This window comes from Marmota marmota, unplaced genomic scaffold (genome assembly GCF_001458135.2).
Source record: "Marmota marmota marmota unplaced genomic scaffold, marMar, whole genome shotgun sequence".
In the NCBI taxonomy this organism is placed as follows: Eukaryota; Metazoa; Chordata; class Mammalia; order Rodentia; family Sciuridae; genus Marmota; species Marmota marmota.
Genome location: NW_025999900.1, coordinates 57,290,660 through 57,308,557, shown reverse-complemented (window position 1 = coordinate 57,308,557; position 17,898 = coordinate 57,290,660). Strand labels below are relative to the sequence as shown.

General features: G+C 52.9%; 1 protein-coding gene across 3 annotated transcripts in view; it reads right to left on the bottom strand.

Moving 5' to 3' along the window:
- Slc24a4 (solute carrier family 24 member 4) overlaps window positions 1–17,898 on the bottom strand; it is a 127,057-nt gene that overhangs the window by 13,219 nt on the left and 95,940 nt on the right. For all 3 annotated transcript variants that reach the window (XM_015494886.2, XM_015494896.2, XM_048799220.1), the window contains one exon: window positions 4,192–4,358. In XM_015494886.2, the coding sequence (XP_015350372.1) occupies window positions 4,192–4,358 (167 nt within the window). The remainder of the gene's footprint in view (window positions 1–4,191; window positions 4,359–17,898) is intronic.

The window sequence follows — 17,898 nt, the reverse complement described above, 5'->3', positions numbered from 1 at the left end:
GCAGGGCTGGTGCCAATGCAGACTGCCAGGCCCCACCCCAGAGTTCTGGGGGAAGCCTGAGGACTTGCCTTCCTAAAGGCCCGGGGGTTGGTGTGGCTGCTGGTCTGGGCACAACGTTTCAGAAGGTTCCAGACCTTGTTTTTGGTGTGTGTATATGTTAGGAAAAATGAAGTCCAAGTACACCACCAACATCTCTTTTGTAACTGTTTCACATAATGACCCTGGGGACACCTTTCCGTTGGAATCGTCATCTACAACACATTTTAGCTGACACTTACATTTCATTTATGGCTATAAAATGCTAGCCAATTCCTCCCTACTGGATATTTAGCTGTTTTCTTTTTTGCTCTGATAACATCACTGCCTATGACAGTATTTATTGAGCACTTACTGTGTACCAGGTACAGTACGAGGTGTTTTCCACAATCTCATGTAATCTATCATTTACCACCCACAGATGAGGGAAGCATGATTGTTATGCCAACTGAGGGTCAGAGAGGTTAAGCCACAGTGCCATGGACACACAGCTGGTTATCAATGGAGCAAGGATTCTGAGCCAAGTTTCTGCCCCTACAGCTGGTGCTCCAGCCTTTCCATCACGCTGTCCTGTGCATACATCTTTGGCTTTTTGCCACCTTAGGATAACTTCCAAGAGGTAAAACTCTGGATCAAAGGATAGACAGGCTCTTAAAGCTCTTGGTGCACAGTCACACACTCTACTAATGAATGTCAGACCCTGGAGGGATGGTGGGGTCAGAGCAGCTGTCAGATGGAAAGCCCTGGAAGCATCTGGACCACCCGGCTCACCAAGCCCTCAGCTCTGCTCTGCCTCTCCATCTAGAGATCCAGACAGTGGCACCCGAGAGCTCTTCACATGTCAGCTACCCGTTCCAATCCCACGAGCGGCTGTGTGACCCTGGGTGAGCCAACTTGCTCCTCTGAGCCTCAGCCCCTCACCTGTCAAATGGGCTTGTTGACAAGGACAAATGAGAAAATGCAAGGTGACAGCACCTGGCTCGTGGCAGATGTCCACGGTGGCATCTCCCCTTCTGCTTCAATCATTTGTTTTGCTATCTTTGGGGGCAAGGAGACTGGGGATCAGGCTTCCTGGGGCTCAGAGAGCCCCGGACCGGGCATGCTTTCTAAGTGCAAAGCTCGGCCCTGGCCGGCAGCCAGTGTCTGGTCTTAAAAGATGTCCCTGTTGGGAGAAAGTTTTACTGAGGGGTCTGAGGACAGCAGACCCACTAAGAGGGTCTGTTCAGCGCTACTTGAAGTCCCTCCCTGCTCTCGAGTGAGGCGTCATTTTCTCAGATCACCCTGTGCTGATGAGATTGTTCTCAGCCGGGCACAGAGGGAGAGAGTGGGGGGCAAAAAGGAAGAAGGAGCCGTCAGTGCTTCATCTACACGGGCTTGAAGGGGCTCTGCACAGGCCAGACCAGGAGGGGCCAACAGGTTTATAATTGGTGACTCTGGACACCATGAGCACAGAAACGGGGTTACCCTGGGATTACTAGGGCTTCCTCCCTCCTTAACTACAGAGTGACGGGGGGCTAGAATGCAGGCAGCCTTTGCGGGGTGCCACAGCACCCAGCATGTTTAGGATCAGGGATGCCACGCGAGCCCTGCTTCAGCCTGGCTCCAACCCTGCGGCCTCTGAGCCTCCTGACGCTTAGGCTTCAGAAAGGGAAGGAAAGCCATATCCAGAGCCCCAGGGTAGGTCCCAACTCTGTCCTGACTACCTGTGTGACCTTGGTCCTCAGTGTCCCCAACTGTGCTGGGGAAAAGGGTGATCCACTTCTAAGGTCCCTCCCTGTGGATGCTCACATTCAAGAATTATTTTCCCTGAAGCTTTGGGGGCGAGAGAGGGAAAAGGCAGGTAGGGGACTTCACCCTGGCACCCTAACCAGGGCACAGTGACAGCAAGGGCACTGCTCCCAGCAAACCTTGCTGGCACTGTCAGACCCCCCAACCAGGCCATCTGAAGTTCAAAACCACAGGTAAGAGGGCCCCAGCAAGGTGGCCCCTGACCCTGGGCCAAGCCACCATGTCTCCGGTTTAAGAAACGGCAGTGGGATTCGTAGGTGAAGGATGTGCGGGTCGGGAGTCCGGCCCTGCAGCTGACCAGAGCGGAGCGACCCAGGCCGCTGTTTTCTGTGACTAGAGAAGGAAGATTCCATACCTTCATTAATTTGATCTTCCAAATGCCACAAAACCCTGTTTACCTGGGATGTTGTTTGGGGAATACACGTTGTAAGAAAACCCACTGAGTGCTGTGTTTAAATATAAAGATGGCCTGGTGGGTAGTTTTGCTTCAGAAAAATTAAGATGTGCAAATTCAAGGCACAGTGTTTGTGCTCTCTGTCACCTCGTCCTGGGGGTTTTGCAGAGTAGCTCTTTCCAGTTCTTTCCAACACAGGAAAGCCCCCTTCCTCCTGCCCTGCACGACAGCTCCCAAAAGCTGCTCAGAATCCTATCGGACTCCTGCCTGGGCTCGCGCACTGCTTGGGGAGGGCAAGGAGGGTGTGATGGGGTTGGCTGGGAGCAGAACCAGGGTTGCCTGTGTGCCTGAGGCGTTAGGCTCTATGAGGTGTTCCCCGAAGCTCGCAGGTGAGACAACGAAACAAGGCTTAGAGGTGAAATGATTGGGTTTTGAGAGCCTTAAACCAATCCGTGCGTTAATCCACTGATGGGGACTAACTGGGTGGTACCTAGGCGGTAGAGGGTGGATGGAGGAAGTGGGTCCCTGGGGTTTATATTTCCTTGCTGGTGAGGGGAGCTCTCTCCCTGCTTCCTGGGGGCCATGTCCTGAGCTGCTTTCCTCCTCCCCCACAGCCCTCCCCCACGATGCGCTGCCTCACCCTGGGCCCAGAGCAGCGGAGCTGGCCTTCCATGGATCCGAGATCCCAAATAATCTTTTCCTTCTCTAAGATTGTTCTTGTCAGGGTTCTTGGTCACAGCAGCTGCTAAAACAGGCTCCAACAGCCTTACAAGACAGCATGGGTCACTCACTTCACAGAGGGGGCCACCTTGGCCCAGGGAGCTGAGTCACTTGCTCAGGCCAGTGGCTCCCAAGAGGCAGGACTGGCATTGGCATCTGTTCTCCTGTGACTCCTGCCCTCCCCCCTCCACTTTTGTTCACACTGAGCTGTGTGGTTCCTCTGGAGTTGAGGGAGGTGGCCCTGTGACCACAGGGAAAGCCACCTGGCCCTGCTGCCTCTCAAGTCAAGCCTCGCTTGCCTCCACCCAGGTGTCTGGGGAGAATGCAGTGACCCAAGGGGGCCACCAAAGCCTGAGTGGGCGACAGATGAGCTTCACCACCCACCCGTGGGAAGGCAGCCACATGGAAACCGTTCTCCTTGCTCCTGGGCTTCCACTCTGGCCGAGGAGGAGGACAGGGGCCCTCTGGCTGGGACACGCAGCACCAGGAGCACCTTGGGTTCTTGCGTAGCCTGGCCCAGCCAGCGAGGGGTTTGTACAGGGAGCCGTCGAGTGTGGCCCGAGGAGCTTTCGAGAAGCTGCAAAACCTCCATCCACAGGCACGGGAACTCCAGGCATAAAGTGAGAGGCAGCTCATGGTGTGGGTGGAGGCCACAGACCAGGAGGCCGATATTGGGGTTCTAATCCCACCTCTAGCACTCACTGATGGTGTAACCTTGGGCGAGACCCTCACTCTCTCTATGCCTCAGTTTCCTCATCTGTAAAACGGGGACAATACAGTACTTGTCCCATGGGGTTGTCATGAGGGAGTTCACATGGGGTGCTTGCAGCAGTGCTGGGCATAGGCGAAGGGAGAGGAGCACTGGGGGGTCCTGGGGAGAGCCACCTGCGTCCACCATCATCTCCCACGGCCCCGGCCCCTTTCCTTTGCGTTCCCCTGGGGAACCCAGAAGTCAGGCGGCCTGTGATCAGCCGCCCTCCCCCCCACCGTCAGAATCCTCCGTCCATCCTGCCGTTCACCTGTGTGAAGTCCCTGTCCCTCCCGCCCGCCCGCCTCAGAGGTGAGCACAAGCTACGGCCAAGCCCCTGGCACCCAGCACAGCACCCGCACTGTGTTTAAACCCTTGTCCACTGAGCAATAAGCCACTGGCCCTGAGGTGGCACAGCAGTGCCTATGGTGGCCTTGAGCCCAGCCTTTCTCCTCTGCTGGAGAGGGGCTGGCTGTCCAGTCCACCCGCCGCTCCCACCACTCACCAGCCACACCATGAAATAGGAGAAGACGGCGATCCACAGCGTGGCGGTGATGAAGGTGACCATGAACAGCTTCTCCCAGCGGGGCTGGCTGCAGTTGGGGATGGTGACACACAGGAGGAAGATGAGGGGCCAGGTGAACACCCACTTGGCCTTGTCCCCTCGTGCTTCTGCAGGGGGTGGGGAAAGCAAGGAGGGAAGGGGGAGAGAGACACGGGGTTACACAGCTGCGAGCCAAACCAAAGAACATCACTTCCCCGAACCCTAGACTTCCATAACGTCACTCTGGAAGCAGCAGGACAAAGCAGTAAGCATGTGCAGACTGGCTAACTGTAGTCTATTCAAATCCTTCATTTATTAGGACTCGGGAGGTGAGACCCAGGCCAGGGAGGAACCTGGCCAGGGAGCTGGGATGTGGATGTGGTTGAGCTCCGGAATCCCATGGCTGGAATTCAAATGACCTTGAGTGACCCCATCAGTGTCACTTCCTTCCCCGAGGATAACACTCATGCAAATACAACAATGTGGTGATCATCGACACAGCGCTGGCCATTTTGTATACTATTCATTTCTTCATCTGTTAAGTAGGAACAAAATCTCTTGGTTGTTGCAAGAACGACGTGACGCAGTCTGAGACCTCGGCACAGAGCCCAGCACACAGTCAGTACTCGCATCTCCAGCTTCTTCGACCAAGGTCACACAGTCAGCCTATGGCAGGTACAGACTAGCCTAAGGTGTGTGCCTGGGCTGGCGGTCCCCAACACTGGACCCTGCCAAGGAATTCACACACAATTCAGCCAAGGAAAGGTGGCCTCAGTAAGTCACCGAGTGCAAGTAGTGTCCTTAATGAGACACCCAGTATGGGTGTGTGGATGGCAGTGCAGGAAGGACCTTTGGAAATTCTCTGTAAAAGCAGTGGGGACAATGGCAAAAATGGTGACAATATTTTTTTTCAGAACTCCAGAAATCAGTCAAAGGCTTGTGGCAATCCAGGATGTCTATTTAAGACATCAGCGAGGTCCCCGGAAGAGCAGTGAGCTGCGGGGTTCTCACTTTCCCCATTTCCAGTCCCTCTCACCTGCCAACCAGCAGCCTGCAGTCCCACTTAGGGCCACCAGAGGGGGCAGGTTGTGACTGAGTTTCCAAACCTGTGAAAGGGCCTCCAAGAGCCTGTATCTACCCTCCTAGGAAACCTCTGCAGAGCACTTGGGAAGCCCCCCCCCCCGCACCCCCAGAATTACTGTTATGGACCTCTCTGGTGCTTCCTGGAAGTCCCCACTTTTAAGACCGTCTACATATCTGAACCTGGTGTAAAGAGCCTTTTCCTTGGGGTTTTGTTGAAAACAGTCAGAAGCAATCATCAAATCATGTGCCCAAGTGGCAGATCACAGTTAGGAAAAACAATAGGGAATGAGCTATTGACAGGGGCTTGACAAAGCTCCCACATGTTCCTGCAGATCTCAAGGACCCAGCGCATGCGCAGCGCTGCCAGGTGGTTCCCAGGGTCAGGAGAGTTGAGGTCGTCTTAAGTTCTCACCTCTGCCTGACCCTGAGGCTCTGTGACAGCAAAAAGCAAAGGCAAATGCAGAGTCTGAAACTTCGTTCTAAAAGTTGAAGGCGACCCCAAACGACACCGAGCCCCTCAGCAAAGATGGGGGCTGCTGAGTTCAGTATCTAGGGAAGCGTCTGCCTGGTTATGAGCCTCTAGAGTGACCCAGCACAGACCGGGTGGCCTTGCCCAGCCAAGAATTCACATTTTACAGAATTAGTTCATAAGAATCACTAAACAAACAAATGACAATGATAACAGTAGCAACAACAATGTCACACCCTGGAAAGCGGGAAGAATGTGATTTCTAGAGTTTCCACATTTTGTTATTTTAAATATATGACAATATGGTGTTTCTATAACAATGACAAAAAATTATGAGATATGCAAAATAATATTGCCCAGACACAGGAAAAGAAGAGCCAATATGACCTTCACAAGGAAGTCCAGAGGTTGGGTTCATAAGACAAAAACTTAGTTGGCTAATCTAAAAATATATACATAGGGGTTTTTTATGTCTACAACAACTAAAGAAAAGCGTGAGAATGATACTAGAAAGTACGAGAATTTCACTGGAAAATATGAATAAAGAGATCAAAGTGACTTAAAAAACACAGCAATTCTGGAATCAGGAAGTACAGTAACTGAGATGAAAGATCCACTAGAGGGGTTCCCCAGCGGATTTGAGCAGGCAGAAATTAAAAAGTCAACAACCTTGAAGATAATCCAACCTGAGGATCAGAAAGAAAAAAAGAAAGAAGGAAAATGACCAGGCCTCAGCGACCTGTGAACACCAAGCAGATAAACGGGCGTCCTGGGAGGTGGGGGGAGGGGGAAAGGAGAGGAAGAATGAGAACTCGTGATGGAGAACCCCCAATCTGATGGAGAGCATTGATATACGCATTAGAACGGTCTCCAGAACCTTCTCCAGGCCAGCCCAGGTGTCAGGCTGCGAGACAAGAGTCAATGCATTGGGACTGACATCAGGGAGTATGTTCCACAGTGGAATGGTGTCGGTGATCAGTAACTGGGAAACGGGAAGATTCACAGATGTGTGGAAGCTAAATAGCACACTCCTAAATAACTGTGATGGAGGAAGAAATCACAAGGACAATTTTTAATTAAAAAATCCTTTGGGTTGAACAAAAAAGCTCTGCTCTTACCCCTTCTATTCAGTCTAGTCCTAGAGGTTTTAGCCAAGGAAATCGGGCAAGAAAAAGAAGTAAAGGTCCTTCAGATTGGAAAGGAAGAAATAACACTGTCCTTCTGCATAGATGACCGGATTTGTATATGGAAAACTGTAAGGAATGCACAATCACACACAGAATCAACAAGCTCAGCCACGTTGAAAGATATGAGATCAATATACAAAATTCAATTTACTTCTATACACTAACAACGAATAATCCAGACATGAAATTAAGGAAACCATTCCATGTATAGCATCATCAAAAAAAAAATTACTACCTATATTTGTGTAACAAAAGTACAAGATTTATAAGTTGAAAACTACCAAACATCATTGAAAGAAATTAAGAAGACCTAAATAAATGGGTGATGTCCTGTTTGTGGACTGGACAATGTAATCTTTTAAAAAATATTTTTTTTAGTTGCAGATGGACACAATGCCCTTATTTTATTTATTTATTTATTTAATGTGGTGCTGAGAATCGAACGAACCCAGGGCCTCACACGTGCTAGGCAAGTGCTCTACCACTGAGCCACAACCCCAGCCCATGGACAATTGTAATATTGTAATATAATAACAATTGTAATATTATTAAGAAACCAGTATTCCCCAAAGGGCTCACAGAGTCGATGCAATCCCCGTTAGAATCCCAAGGGGTTTTTCTACAGAAATTCTCAAACTGAGCTGAAAATCCACATGGAAACTCAAAGGACCCAGAAGAGCCAAAACAAACTTGAAAAGGACAAAACTGGAGACTTTAGACACTCTGAGCCTAACACTGACTACAGAGCTCTACAAATAAGAGGAGCTGCTGGCACGAGGGAAGGGGACTAGAATTTAAAGCCCACAAATAAGCCCTACGTTCAAGGTCAGCTGACACGCGACAAGGGTGTCAAGACACTTGCATAAATGATGGCATCTGCTGCTAAATGGATGGAGCTGGAGATGACCAGGCTGAATGGAATAAGCCAACCCCCGAACCAAAGATGGAGCGTTCTGACAGGCGGATGCCGACTCAGGTTAAGTGGGGGGAGGAAGAACAGAAGGTTATTGGACTAGACAGAGGGGAATGAAGGGGGGGGATGGAAATAGGAAAAACCGTGGAATGAATCAGGCATGACTTTCCTATGTTCACATAGGAATACATGCCCATGTTCAATCACCAGAATGGGAAGTTGTACTCCAAGTATGCAGGATGTGTCAAAATGCACTCTATTGTCACTGATACCTCAAAAAATAACAACAAAGACACATTTCAATAGGGAAAGAACAGTCTTCAACAAATGCTGCAAACTGGATATCCATGTGCAAATGATGGAACTGGTTCCCTACCTCACACCATATCAAGGTTTTTTTTTTAAAAGATTGAAGATGTAAATATAAGGACTACAACTATAAAACAATAGAAGAAAACATGGGATTTCAGATTGGAAAGGAAGAAATAACACAGCTCTTTATGCTATAAGATTAGTCAATGGCTTCTTAAATGACACCCAAATCATAAGCAATGAAAGAAAAAATACATCAGATTTTATCAAAATTAAAGAACTTAGTGATTTATAGGACACTAATGAAAAACTGAGGGGAACTCCCCCTAACTCGAAAATCATATTATCTGATAAGGACCTAGAGTCCAAAATATATAAAGAACCCTCACAGTTCATCAATTGCCCAAACAAAACAATATAATACCCTAATTTTAAAAAAATAGGCAAAGGGATTTGAATAGACAGTTCTTCAAAAAAGGTACATGAATGGCCAAATAAACCTATTAAAAAATGCTCACAATCTTTAGCCACTAGGAAAATGCAATTCAAAACAGTTTCACACTCACAAGCATAACTACAGTAAAAAAGATAAATAACAGCTGGGGGCGGTGGTGCACACCTGCAACCTCAGCCACTCCAGAGGCCGAGGCAGGAGGATCATGAGTTTGAAGCCAGCCTCAGCAACTTGGTGAGGTCCTAAGCAACTTAGAGAGACCCTGTCTCCAAACAAAACAAAACAAAAAGGGCTGAAGTAAGTGCCCCTGGTCCAATCTCTGGTGCACACAAAAATAAAAAGACAAATAACAAATATTACTGGTTGTGGGAAAAATAAGAACACTCACACATCGCTGGTGGGAGTGTCAAATGTCTTCTTAGAAAACTCAAAGAGTTAACCAGAGAGTTAACCAGAGAACTGCTATATAATACAGCAATTCTATTCCTATATACCCAAGGGGAACGAAAAAAAAATGTTGATATGAAAGCTTGTATGCAAATAGTCATGGCAGAATTATTCATTACAGCCAAAAAAGAAACAGCCCAAATAATGCAAGTGATGAATGGATAAACAAAATATGGTATGCAAACACAAAAGAATATTACTTGCCCATGAAGAGGAATGAAGTACTGGCCCAGGCTGTGTGAACCTTGAAATCATTATTACAGGGGAAAAAGCTAGACACAAAAGGTGGCTATTAGGAATGTCCACAACAGGCAACTCTGTGGAGACAGAGTGTAGTTTAGTGGTTGCCAGGGAAAGGGAGGAGGAAGGAGTGGGGCCATTGCTTGTGGGTGTGGAATTTCTCTTTGGGATAATGAAAATGTCCTGGAATTATGTATTAGTGATTGTTACACAACTTTGTGAAAATAGCAAGAAAATCCTTGAATGTTTAAGGGTGAACTTTATGGTATATGAATTAGATCTCAGTTTTAAAAACTGCAAAGCAGGCAGCAGTAGTTGCTTCAGCTCTGAACACCTGTGCTTTTAATCTTCCTAAATAATTAAAAATACATTATTAAGAAAAACCTCCAGCCAGCTTGTGATAGTGACCTCAGGGAACACGGTTAGCTTGACGTCCGGGAGTTGGGCTGCGGGTGCCTTCCAGATGCGGCATCTGAAACACATTGCCTGCCTGGAGCTTCCTCTGCAGACGCTTTCCGCACCTTCTGATCCCACACAAGCAGGTCTCCTGCGGGACTGGCTTGTGACTTCTCAGGCTCTTGCCAGCCCACATTGCAGCTCATCTGGGCCGCACTGAGGCCTTAGGCATTTCTAGAATCGACCTAAACTCTGTACACAGGGGCAGAGTTCGCCTTGGGGAACTGTGACCCCAGACACCTCAACGGCCAGGAGCCTCTGCAGACGGGCACAAGTGACACAGGTAAGTTTCTCATTTCACAGACACTGAAGTGGATCAGGGTCTTGCTGAGTTACTTAGGGCCTCACTAAGTTGCTGAGGCCGGCCTTGAACTCAAGATCCTCCTGCCTCAGCCTCCAGAGCCTCTGGGATTACAGGCGTGTGCCCCCACACCCGGCTCAATGGATCCCTTGTAGTGTGTGTTGGCTTTGGCCTGGGGGGTGGTTTCCATGGGAACACAGGGTAAGCAAGGTTGGATGGGATCCCTTGGGGACTGGGAAATCAATTAGTGGATGGCAACCAGCATTTTCTTAAAAAGAAATGGAAAAGATTAGAGCGGTCCTAGGCAGTGAAGGCTAATTACTATTCTGTGACATTTGTTTTCTTTTTATAGATATCACATGAGAGAGAGGTTTATTGCTGTGGTCATGGTCATGGTCAAGGTGTGGAAGGCTTCCACGATGCTAGGCCCCCGCTTCCGTTCACTTGGCAGATCCCCATGGAAGGCTTCCTCTGGAAGCCGTTAACCCGCCAGCCCATGGTGAGCTCTCTCTTTGGTAAAGTTTTGGATCTTAAAAATATGAATGATTGAAACTCTACCCAAGTTGACCTAGTGCCTCGTACCTAACCGCCAACCCCGCCCCTCCTTACACACAGCCGGTAACAGCTCCCGGGGCCACCGCGCCAGCCTGGCCACACCATCAGGAGGTGATACACCCTCCTGCTTTCCAAGAGTCTGCTCTGGGTAATTTGGCACTTTATTGGCTGCTTCGTTACTAATTGCTCTAAAGTTGAAGTCCAGTGGTCAGAGGCCAAGGGCAGGACAGCTAATGGCAAAATTCTGGTGTCTGCCTCTGTCAAAATTCAGTCATTCCTCCACTGTGGACCCTGGGCAAGCAGTTCCCGAGCCTCATTTTCTTACCTTAAGATAGGGAGATGATAATACACTGGGGCTCGGGGACAAGATGCTATCTGTCAATCTGAGTAAACGGCAAGCCCCCCCCCCCTTTCTACTGAGGCAGTCTGTCAGCATGGATCCATTTCAGCCCGTGGCTCTCTGAGTTTGTTATAGTTCGGATCTAGAATGTTCCCCAAAGGCTCGTGTGCCGAAGGCTTGGGCCTTCACTGGGAGAGAGCTTTAAGTTGATTTTCTCAGGTATCTCGTCACCGTGATGGAAGCTGATGAGCACAGTTTTTGTACAGTTTTGAGGCTCGGCGGTCAGCCCTTCACAGTCGGGGAGCTGTGGGATTCTCCTCCAGCCCTGGAGAGCACAGCCCCTGGTCGAGCCCCAGCAGAACTCAGGACTCATCAACTGCAGGGGAGGCCCTCAGGGCCCCCCAGAAAGTGAGGACAAGATCAGGAAAAAGATGGTCAGAAATAGAAGCAAATTGAAAACATGACCATCGTGGAGGAGAGAGTCACCGTTTGAAAGCCCAATTCCTGGCAAAGAATTTCTACAAACTATGAGGATGAAGTCAGATGCTCCTTCCACTTGTGCCAAGAGACCAGAACATCGCCAGGAAACACTAGTGAGATGGAAAAATTAGAGAACCTGATCACACCTGGCCGAACTGATGGCCCCGGATCTCCTGGAAGCAGGGCCTCCGGCCTGGCTGGTGCCAACTCAGGCCACCTGGGCCCGGGAGCTCGGATTCCCTGGACACCTCTGGCAGCACTTGCCCCACTCCCTTAGGAGGGTTATTTTCAGCCACGGTTTTGGGCAGCACGGGGGATGGGGGTGTTATAGTCAAACTGAGTCAACCCGTCTGGGACCCGCGTCAGTGTGTGTCTTGGATGGTGAAATCAGGAGGGGAGGAGAAGTGGGTCTGAGGGTCAAGGGATGAACGAGGGACAGGGACCGGGATGTTTCCTGGTTCCAGCTCCTCCTGACACCCACCTTCCCCCAGCTCCAGGAGATACTCTCCCCAGGTCCCCTTTCCTGCTTGAGCCAACACAGCTTCTATCACTTATAACCAAAGGGTCCCAAGCCAAAGCGTTAGGAAGACAGAGACAGCGGGGAGGGGCTCCCACCCACCACCCTGGCTGAAAACATCCCGTTGTTTAATTCCGGCTTCACTCTCACGCAACGTCCTGCCCCCGAGTTTGGTCTCCTGGCTTGACCGGAGGCTGGGGGCTTGCTCACACACAGGTTCATCAGTCCTGCCGGGATTCTAAAGCGTCTGCTTCCAGACCCTCGATTTCCAAAGTTATGCTGAGACGCACATTATCTCGCCAAACCCACCTCTGTCCTAGAATTCGTCTTGCTCAGGCAGGACACACAGACAGGCGTGGCTGTCATGGAAGGCGTGTCCAGGTCTCTAGCGGCAGAGGCAGGGCACCAGGCAGGGCTACAAGGGGAAGCCCCGGCGCAGGCCAGGAGGAAGGTGGAGGGGGAGAGCGTTGGCTCTGGCTTTGAGGGTGGTTTCCACGGCAACACGGGGTAAGCCGGGAGGCCGAGGGCTGAGTGGTTTCTGCGGGGCTGGCCCCCAGTGGGTACATTTCCCTGGGATGATTAGGACGGAGGAAGGTGATCCCTGCAGTCCAACCGCCAGGTATGGATGGTGGGTTTGCCTACGGAGGGCAGGCGCCTGGAAGTCGCCATCTGCTCTAAGAACCAGCCAGACCTGGAAGGGGCAGTGTCTCCCAGAGAGACGGCAAAGCCTGAGGCCTACAGAAAATAAGGAAAGTGGTCACGTACGTACGACATGCTGCTCACTTCAGAAAACGCTTCCGGGTCTTTCCATCAGGTCCTGGAAGTTTTGCTAACGTGAGTTGGTCTCTCCAGGACTTGAGCGATTCCAGGTCGCAGAGGGCAGTCACTGTTCTTGTCTGGCCAGCAACACGGTGGCCCTTCGCCTCAAGTGCCTGCTAATTTCCTTTCGGGGAACTACTCCTCCATCCCACCTGCTGTGGCCTAGGCAGGACTGAGCCTGCCGTGGCCTGGCTGATCACGACCCCACGCTCACGGAGCGTGTTCCTTCTCCACCCTGAACACTGCTGTAGGTAGAGGGAGCCAACAGTGCACAGAGGACACCCTGGCCTGCCATCGCGGGGTTTGCCCAGGTCCTGGGCTGGCACAGGACTCCGCAAGCCCATCGGGGGATTTTGCTGGGAACCAGCACCTCTCCTACCCAGGGCCCCTGAGGATCAGAGCGCTATTTTGCTTGGGACAGTGGGTCCCTATCTGAAATCCTTAATTCCCTAGGTCTCCGTGAAGCTCAAGATGGGGACGGACAGTTCTGGGTGGACGGTGAGTCTACTCTTCGGAGCCTGCAGGAAGCACCCCTGTAAGATGGGCCGCCCCTGGCCTGGGCCTCGCCGCCCGCCCCTTGCCTCTGGTCGCCCCTGCCTGGCACAGAGACACGCTGGAGCTTCAGGACCCGGCAGACCCCGAAGACAAAGCCACTGCTGAAGATGGCCCGGGGACAAGGCTGCGCAGCTGAGCTGTGAGAGCGTCCAGGCCGGGCTGCTTATCACACGAGAGAAGAAATCCCCTGAGCCTCAGGTCCTGGCCCTGAGCTTCCTGTGGTTGGCGGCTGGATGTGATCCTCCCTCCAAGGCGCCTTCTGTGTCCCGGACTGACCCAGTGGGACGGAGGCCATCTTTGCCAGCTGACGAGAGGGAAGCAGCCTGCACGGCTCGGGGAAGGCGAGTGTCTCGTCCCCCATTCTGAGCCCCTGTGTGGTTCCACCGCGATGGGGGCTCTGGCTTAAAGCAGCCTGAAGGGGCTTCCCTGGTTGGACTCACAATAAGGGTGGCGCTGGGAAAGAATAGAGGGGCTTTGGATTAGGTAGAGAGGAGTGAAAGGAGGGGAGGGGGAAGGGGGGTAGGAAGAAAAGTAGAATGAATTGGACATTAACACCCTGTGTGTATCTATGATGACATGACTGGCGGGACTCCACATCACGTACAACCAGAAGAATGAGAAGTGATACTCCATTTACGTATGATGTATCAAAATGCATTCTACTGTCATGTATCAGAACAAATAGAAAAAAGATCCTGAGCCCCTTCTCCACGATGCCCTATTAGCTCTTTTAAAAGCTGCTCAAAGCCAAAGAGTGGAAACCAGCCACATGTCCACCCACTGGAGAATGCACCAGGCGTGGCCTACCCAGTGTAAGGGAGTATTACGCAGCTATAGAGGGACAGAAGTAAACAGGTGCTCCAACATGGGGACACCTGGAACAGGCCAAGTGAAAGTTGTCATTCACAAAATGCCACATATCACGTGATTCGTTTATATGGAATGTTCAGAAGAGGTAAGTCCAGGGAGACAGGAAGTCGATTAGTAGCTGCAGGGCCTGGGGGCAAGGACAGTAACTGCTCATGGTTACGGGGTTTCTCTGGGGGATGATAAAAATGTCCTAAAATTGATTGTGGAGGTGGTGGCGTGACTTGGTGAATACACTAGGAGCCACTGGATTGGGCACTTCAAAGGGATGAATGTGACCCCAAGTGAATACTGTCTCAGCACAGCCACCTCGTGGACACGTAGAGATGCTCGGCCACCGTGGGAGCTGGCTGGTTCCTGCCCTGAGCCCGCAGTCGTGCTCGGTGATTGACAGGATGCCTCTTTGGAATCCTGGCCTTGACCTACAGGGTCAGGAGGTGCTCAATCTGTGGTGGCTCCCACGACCAGGGCAGGACTGGTCCAGGATCCCACCATAAGAACTCTGGGGCCCGGGCCATGAGGAGCCCGAGTGGAGCCACCAGGAGCCGCGGCATCAGCAGGCTCCCTGGTTTTTCCAGCTGAGAGCGAGCGGGGGATCATTGAGGGCCATTTCTGCAGTGCCAGCTTCCTGGGCTCAGAAGGACCCAAGACCCCCTCCTCCCGGCCAGCACGGCGCTCAAGAGCCATCCAGAGCTGAGGAGGGTGGCGGGGGGAGGGAATCTACTGAGCACCTACTGTGCACGCAGCGGTGTGCAGCGACCGCGGCTACATCTTCACATCCACTGTCCAGGTCAACCCAGACCCTGGGGGCATCAGCCGACTTGTGGATGAGGGACAGAGGTTCAGGGAGGTGACGCCGCTGGCCCAGGGTCACTCAGGGGTGAGAGGCAGAATCAGAATTCAAATCCAGGACCTGGGGCCTGAGTCTGTCCCCGCCGGTCCCTGGCAGCACAGGAGAGCTGACATGGGTCTGGCCATGGCCCATCCCTCGATCCCTCGATGCTGCACGGGTTCCCAGCTGGCCCCGAGGACTTCCCACGGCCCGGCCCTGGTTTTCCTTCCCTGGTCCTGTGATGCCTTCTGAGGACCCAACCTGGGAGACTCAGTCCTACCCACCCTGAGGATGCTCCATGTCCCCGGCCACTGTGCAGTGGATAAGCCATGAGCTAAGATGGGCATGAGAAGTCCTGCCACTGGACACGTGGGATTTCCCTGGCCTGGGGTCTCGCTAGCTGGCTCTGGCTTCCTGTGCTTCCCTGCCTGTGCTGGGGTCCCCGTCCCCTGGTTGCCATGGGCACCTGAACCAGTCTCAGCCAGCTCAGGCAGCAACTCTGCCCCTGCCCCCTGCTCAGCACACGGAGAGGGACAGGAGGAAGATATGACCTGCGGTCTCCAAGGACACACCTGGAATCCCATCCGTGGGGACAGGGGGAGCTGTCCCTGGGACCCAGGAAGCCAGGCCTGTTCCGAGGGCAGAGAGTCGGGCATGGCCAGGGAGTTCCCTGCACTCGGCTCACTGAAGAGCCAGGCCCAGGGGAACTTCTGGATCCTCTGGTTTGAGGAAGAAGGTGGGTCAAGTCCAGCAGGAAGGGATACACTCCCCAGAGGGCAGAGAACCCGGGGACAGGAGGCCCCAGCCATGGGTTCCAGCCCTCCGGGGTCAGCTCACCCTCCACCCTGGGAAGCAGCTCATCTGAGACTCCACGGCTGTGTCCAGAGGAGCCCAGGTCCCAGGACAGGAGGTGGGAGAGGTGGCTGGTCCCGGGGCCTCCCCGCCATCCCAGTAGCTGGAGGCTTGAAGGAGTTGGAGACCAGCTGTCCTTCCACATGTCTGCCCCGCTTTACAGAGCAGGATCTGGCCCAGGAACAGGCCTGGCCCTGGCTTTCCTGTAGACCCCGATGGGGGCTGTACTGGGGCCAGATTCAGATCAAGTGGCCGGTGGTGGGTGGTGGCTGTGGCCTCTCAACCCCACCTCTGTGAAATGGGGACACCAAGTCCCACCTCACGGAGTGCAGGACAGGTGTGCAGACCGCCCGAGAGCAGCCGGCCCTGGCCCAGCCCTGTAGTCTGCCAGTTTCCTGGAGTGACGCTGCATCTCTATGGCTGTGACAACAGCTGTCCTTGGCACTGGTGTCCAGGCCCCAAGGGACACAAGCTCCTTTGGGTGCTGAGGGTTGAGTGCCTTCAGTCAGCCCCATGTACTCAGCGAGGGACCTGCTGCCCGCAGGACTGCCAGGGCTGCCAGGGTGGCACACAAGGACACGTCTGCACCTGTCAGGAACTCAGGCCCGTCCTGCTTTAGTGACCCTTGAGTCAGTCCTCGGGGTGGACATGTTGCCCCCCCACCCAGGACCCTGCCATGTGGAAATACTCCCTCACCTGGTGACTCCATAGGGGACCCAGGATCTGGAGACCACCACCTCATGTAGGGCTCAGTGTCCAGATGGCCCCAGGGCCAACAGCCACCCAAGTCCAGTGTGGCCTTGCTCCCACCAGACCAGGCGGGTAAGCAGGGCTCCCGGACAGGTGTGTTGACGTGCCAGGATGCACAGGGGTGGGCTTAGACGCCAGTCCCCTTGCCTGGCCAGCACAGGGGGGCCTTGGGAGGCTAAACCCCAGTGCCAGACTCCTCTGGGAAAGGCTGGGAGGTGCTGACCGGGGACAGCAGTTCCTAACTCAGCTGGTCCCAGGAATCACCTGGAAAAGCATTGAAAATGAGGATCCCAGGCCCTGCTCCAATCCCTGAAATGCACCAGTTCCGAGCTGGCCCTAGGCTTTGGGAACAGCCTGCCGGTGGCTACGAGGGGCAGGTCCTGAGCCTCCAGTCCAGGAACTCCAGGGAAATCCCGGGACCCAGCGGAGCCCGTATCTTCAAGCCGCAGCCGGGGGCAGAGTGACAGCCTGACCGGCTCGGGCCGACTACGTGGAGACAGGAGCATTTCCCCAAAGATGGGGCAGGGCAGCCCCCGTGCCCCCAGAGCCCCTCCTGAATCAGAATTCTTTTCAGGAAAAAAACATCAAGTTCTGGCTTTGAAAGTTCTGGAATTCTGCTGCCTCAGAGGATGGCAGACACCAAGACAGAACCCCAAAAACAGGCCCCCAGAGCTCAGGCCCCGTTCCCCCTCACAGAAGGCTGGGGTAAAGCGAAGGCAAGGGGTGGGCCTGGGGTCCTCTTGCACGAGCTCCTGAGTTCACCCATTCCACAGAGAGCCACTAAGCACCCACTGTGTGAAGCTCGGTACAGCCGTGAGCAAAACAGACAAAGGTACCTGGCCCTGGAAGCTACCCTTTTAGTCAGGGAGACACACAAGAAAAATATAAAGTACCTTAAACAAGGTGGTCTGGGAAGGCCACAGCGATAGGATGTGTGTAAGCAGAGCCCTGAAGGTGGCGAGGGATGAGCCCGCGGGTAACTGGGGGTAGTTCATCCCAGCAAACTGCAGTGCAAAGGCCCTCAGGCAGCCTGGAATGGCAGCCAGGACACCAGTGTGCCACAATACAGATGACATATCCCTTGAGGATGTCCTAAGCACCCTGGTGACCCGAGGTGGCCCCTCGGCACCAGCCCTCCACCTCCCTCGGGGATCCAGGCCTCTGTGCTGGAGACCAGGGCTCGGTCCCGATGGAGCCCACGGAGGCCTGGCTGGAGCACCCGGCACCCACCCAAACGTA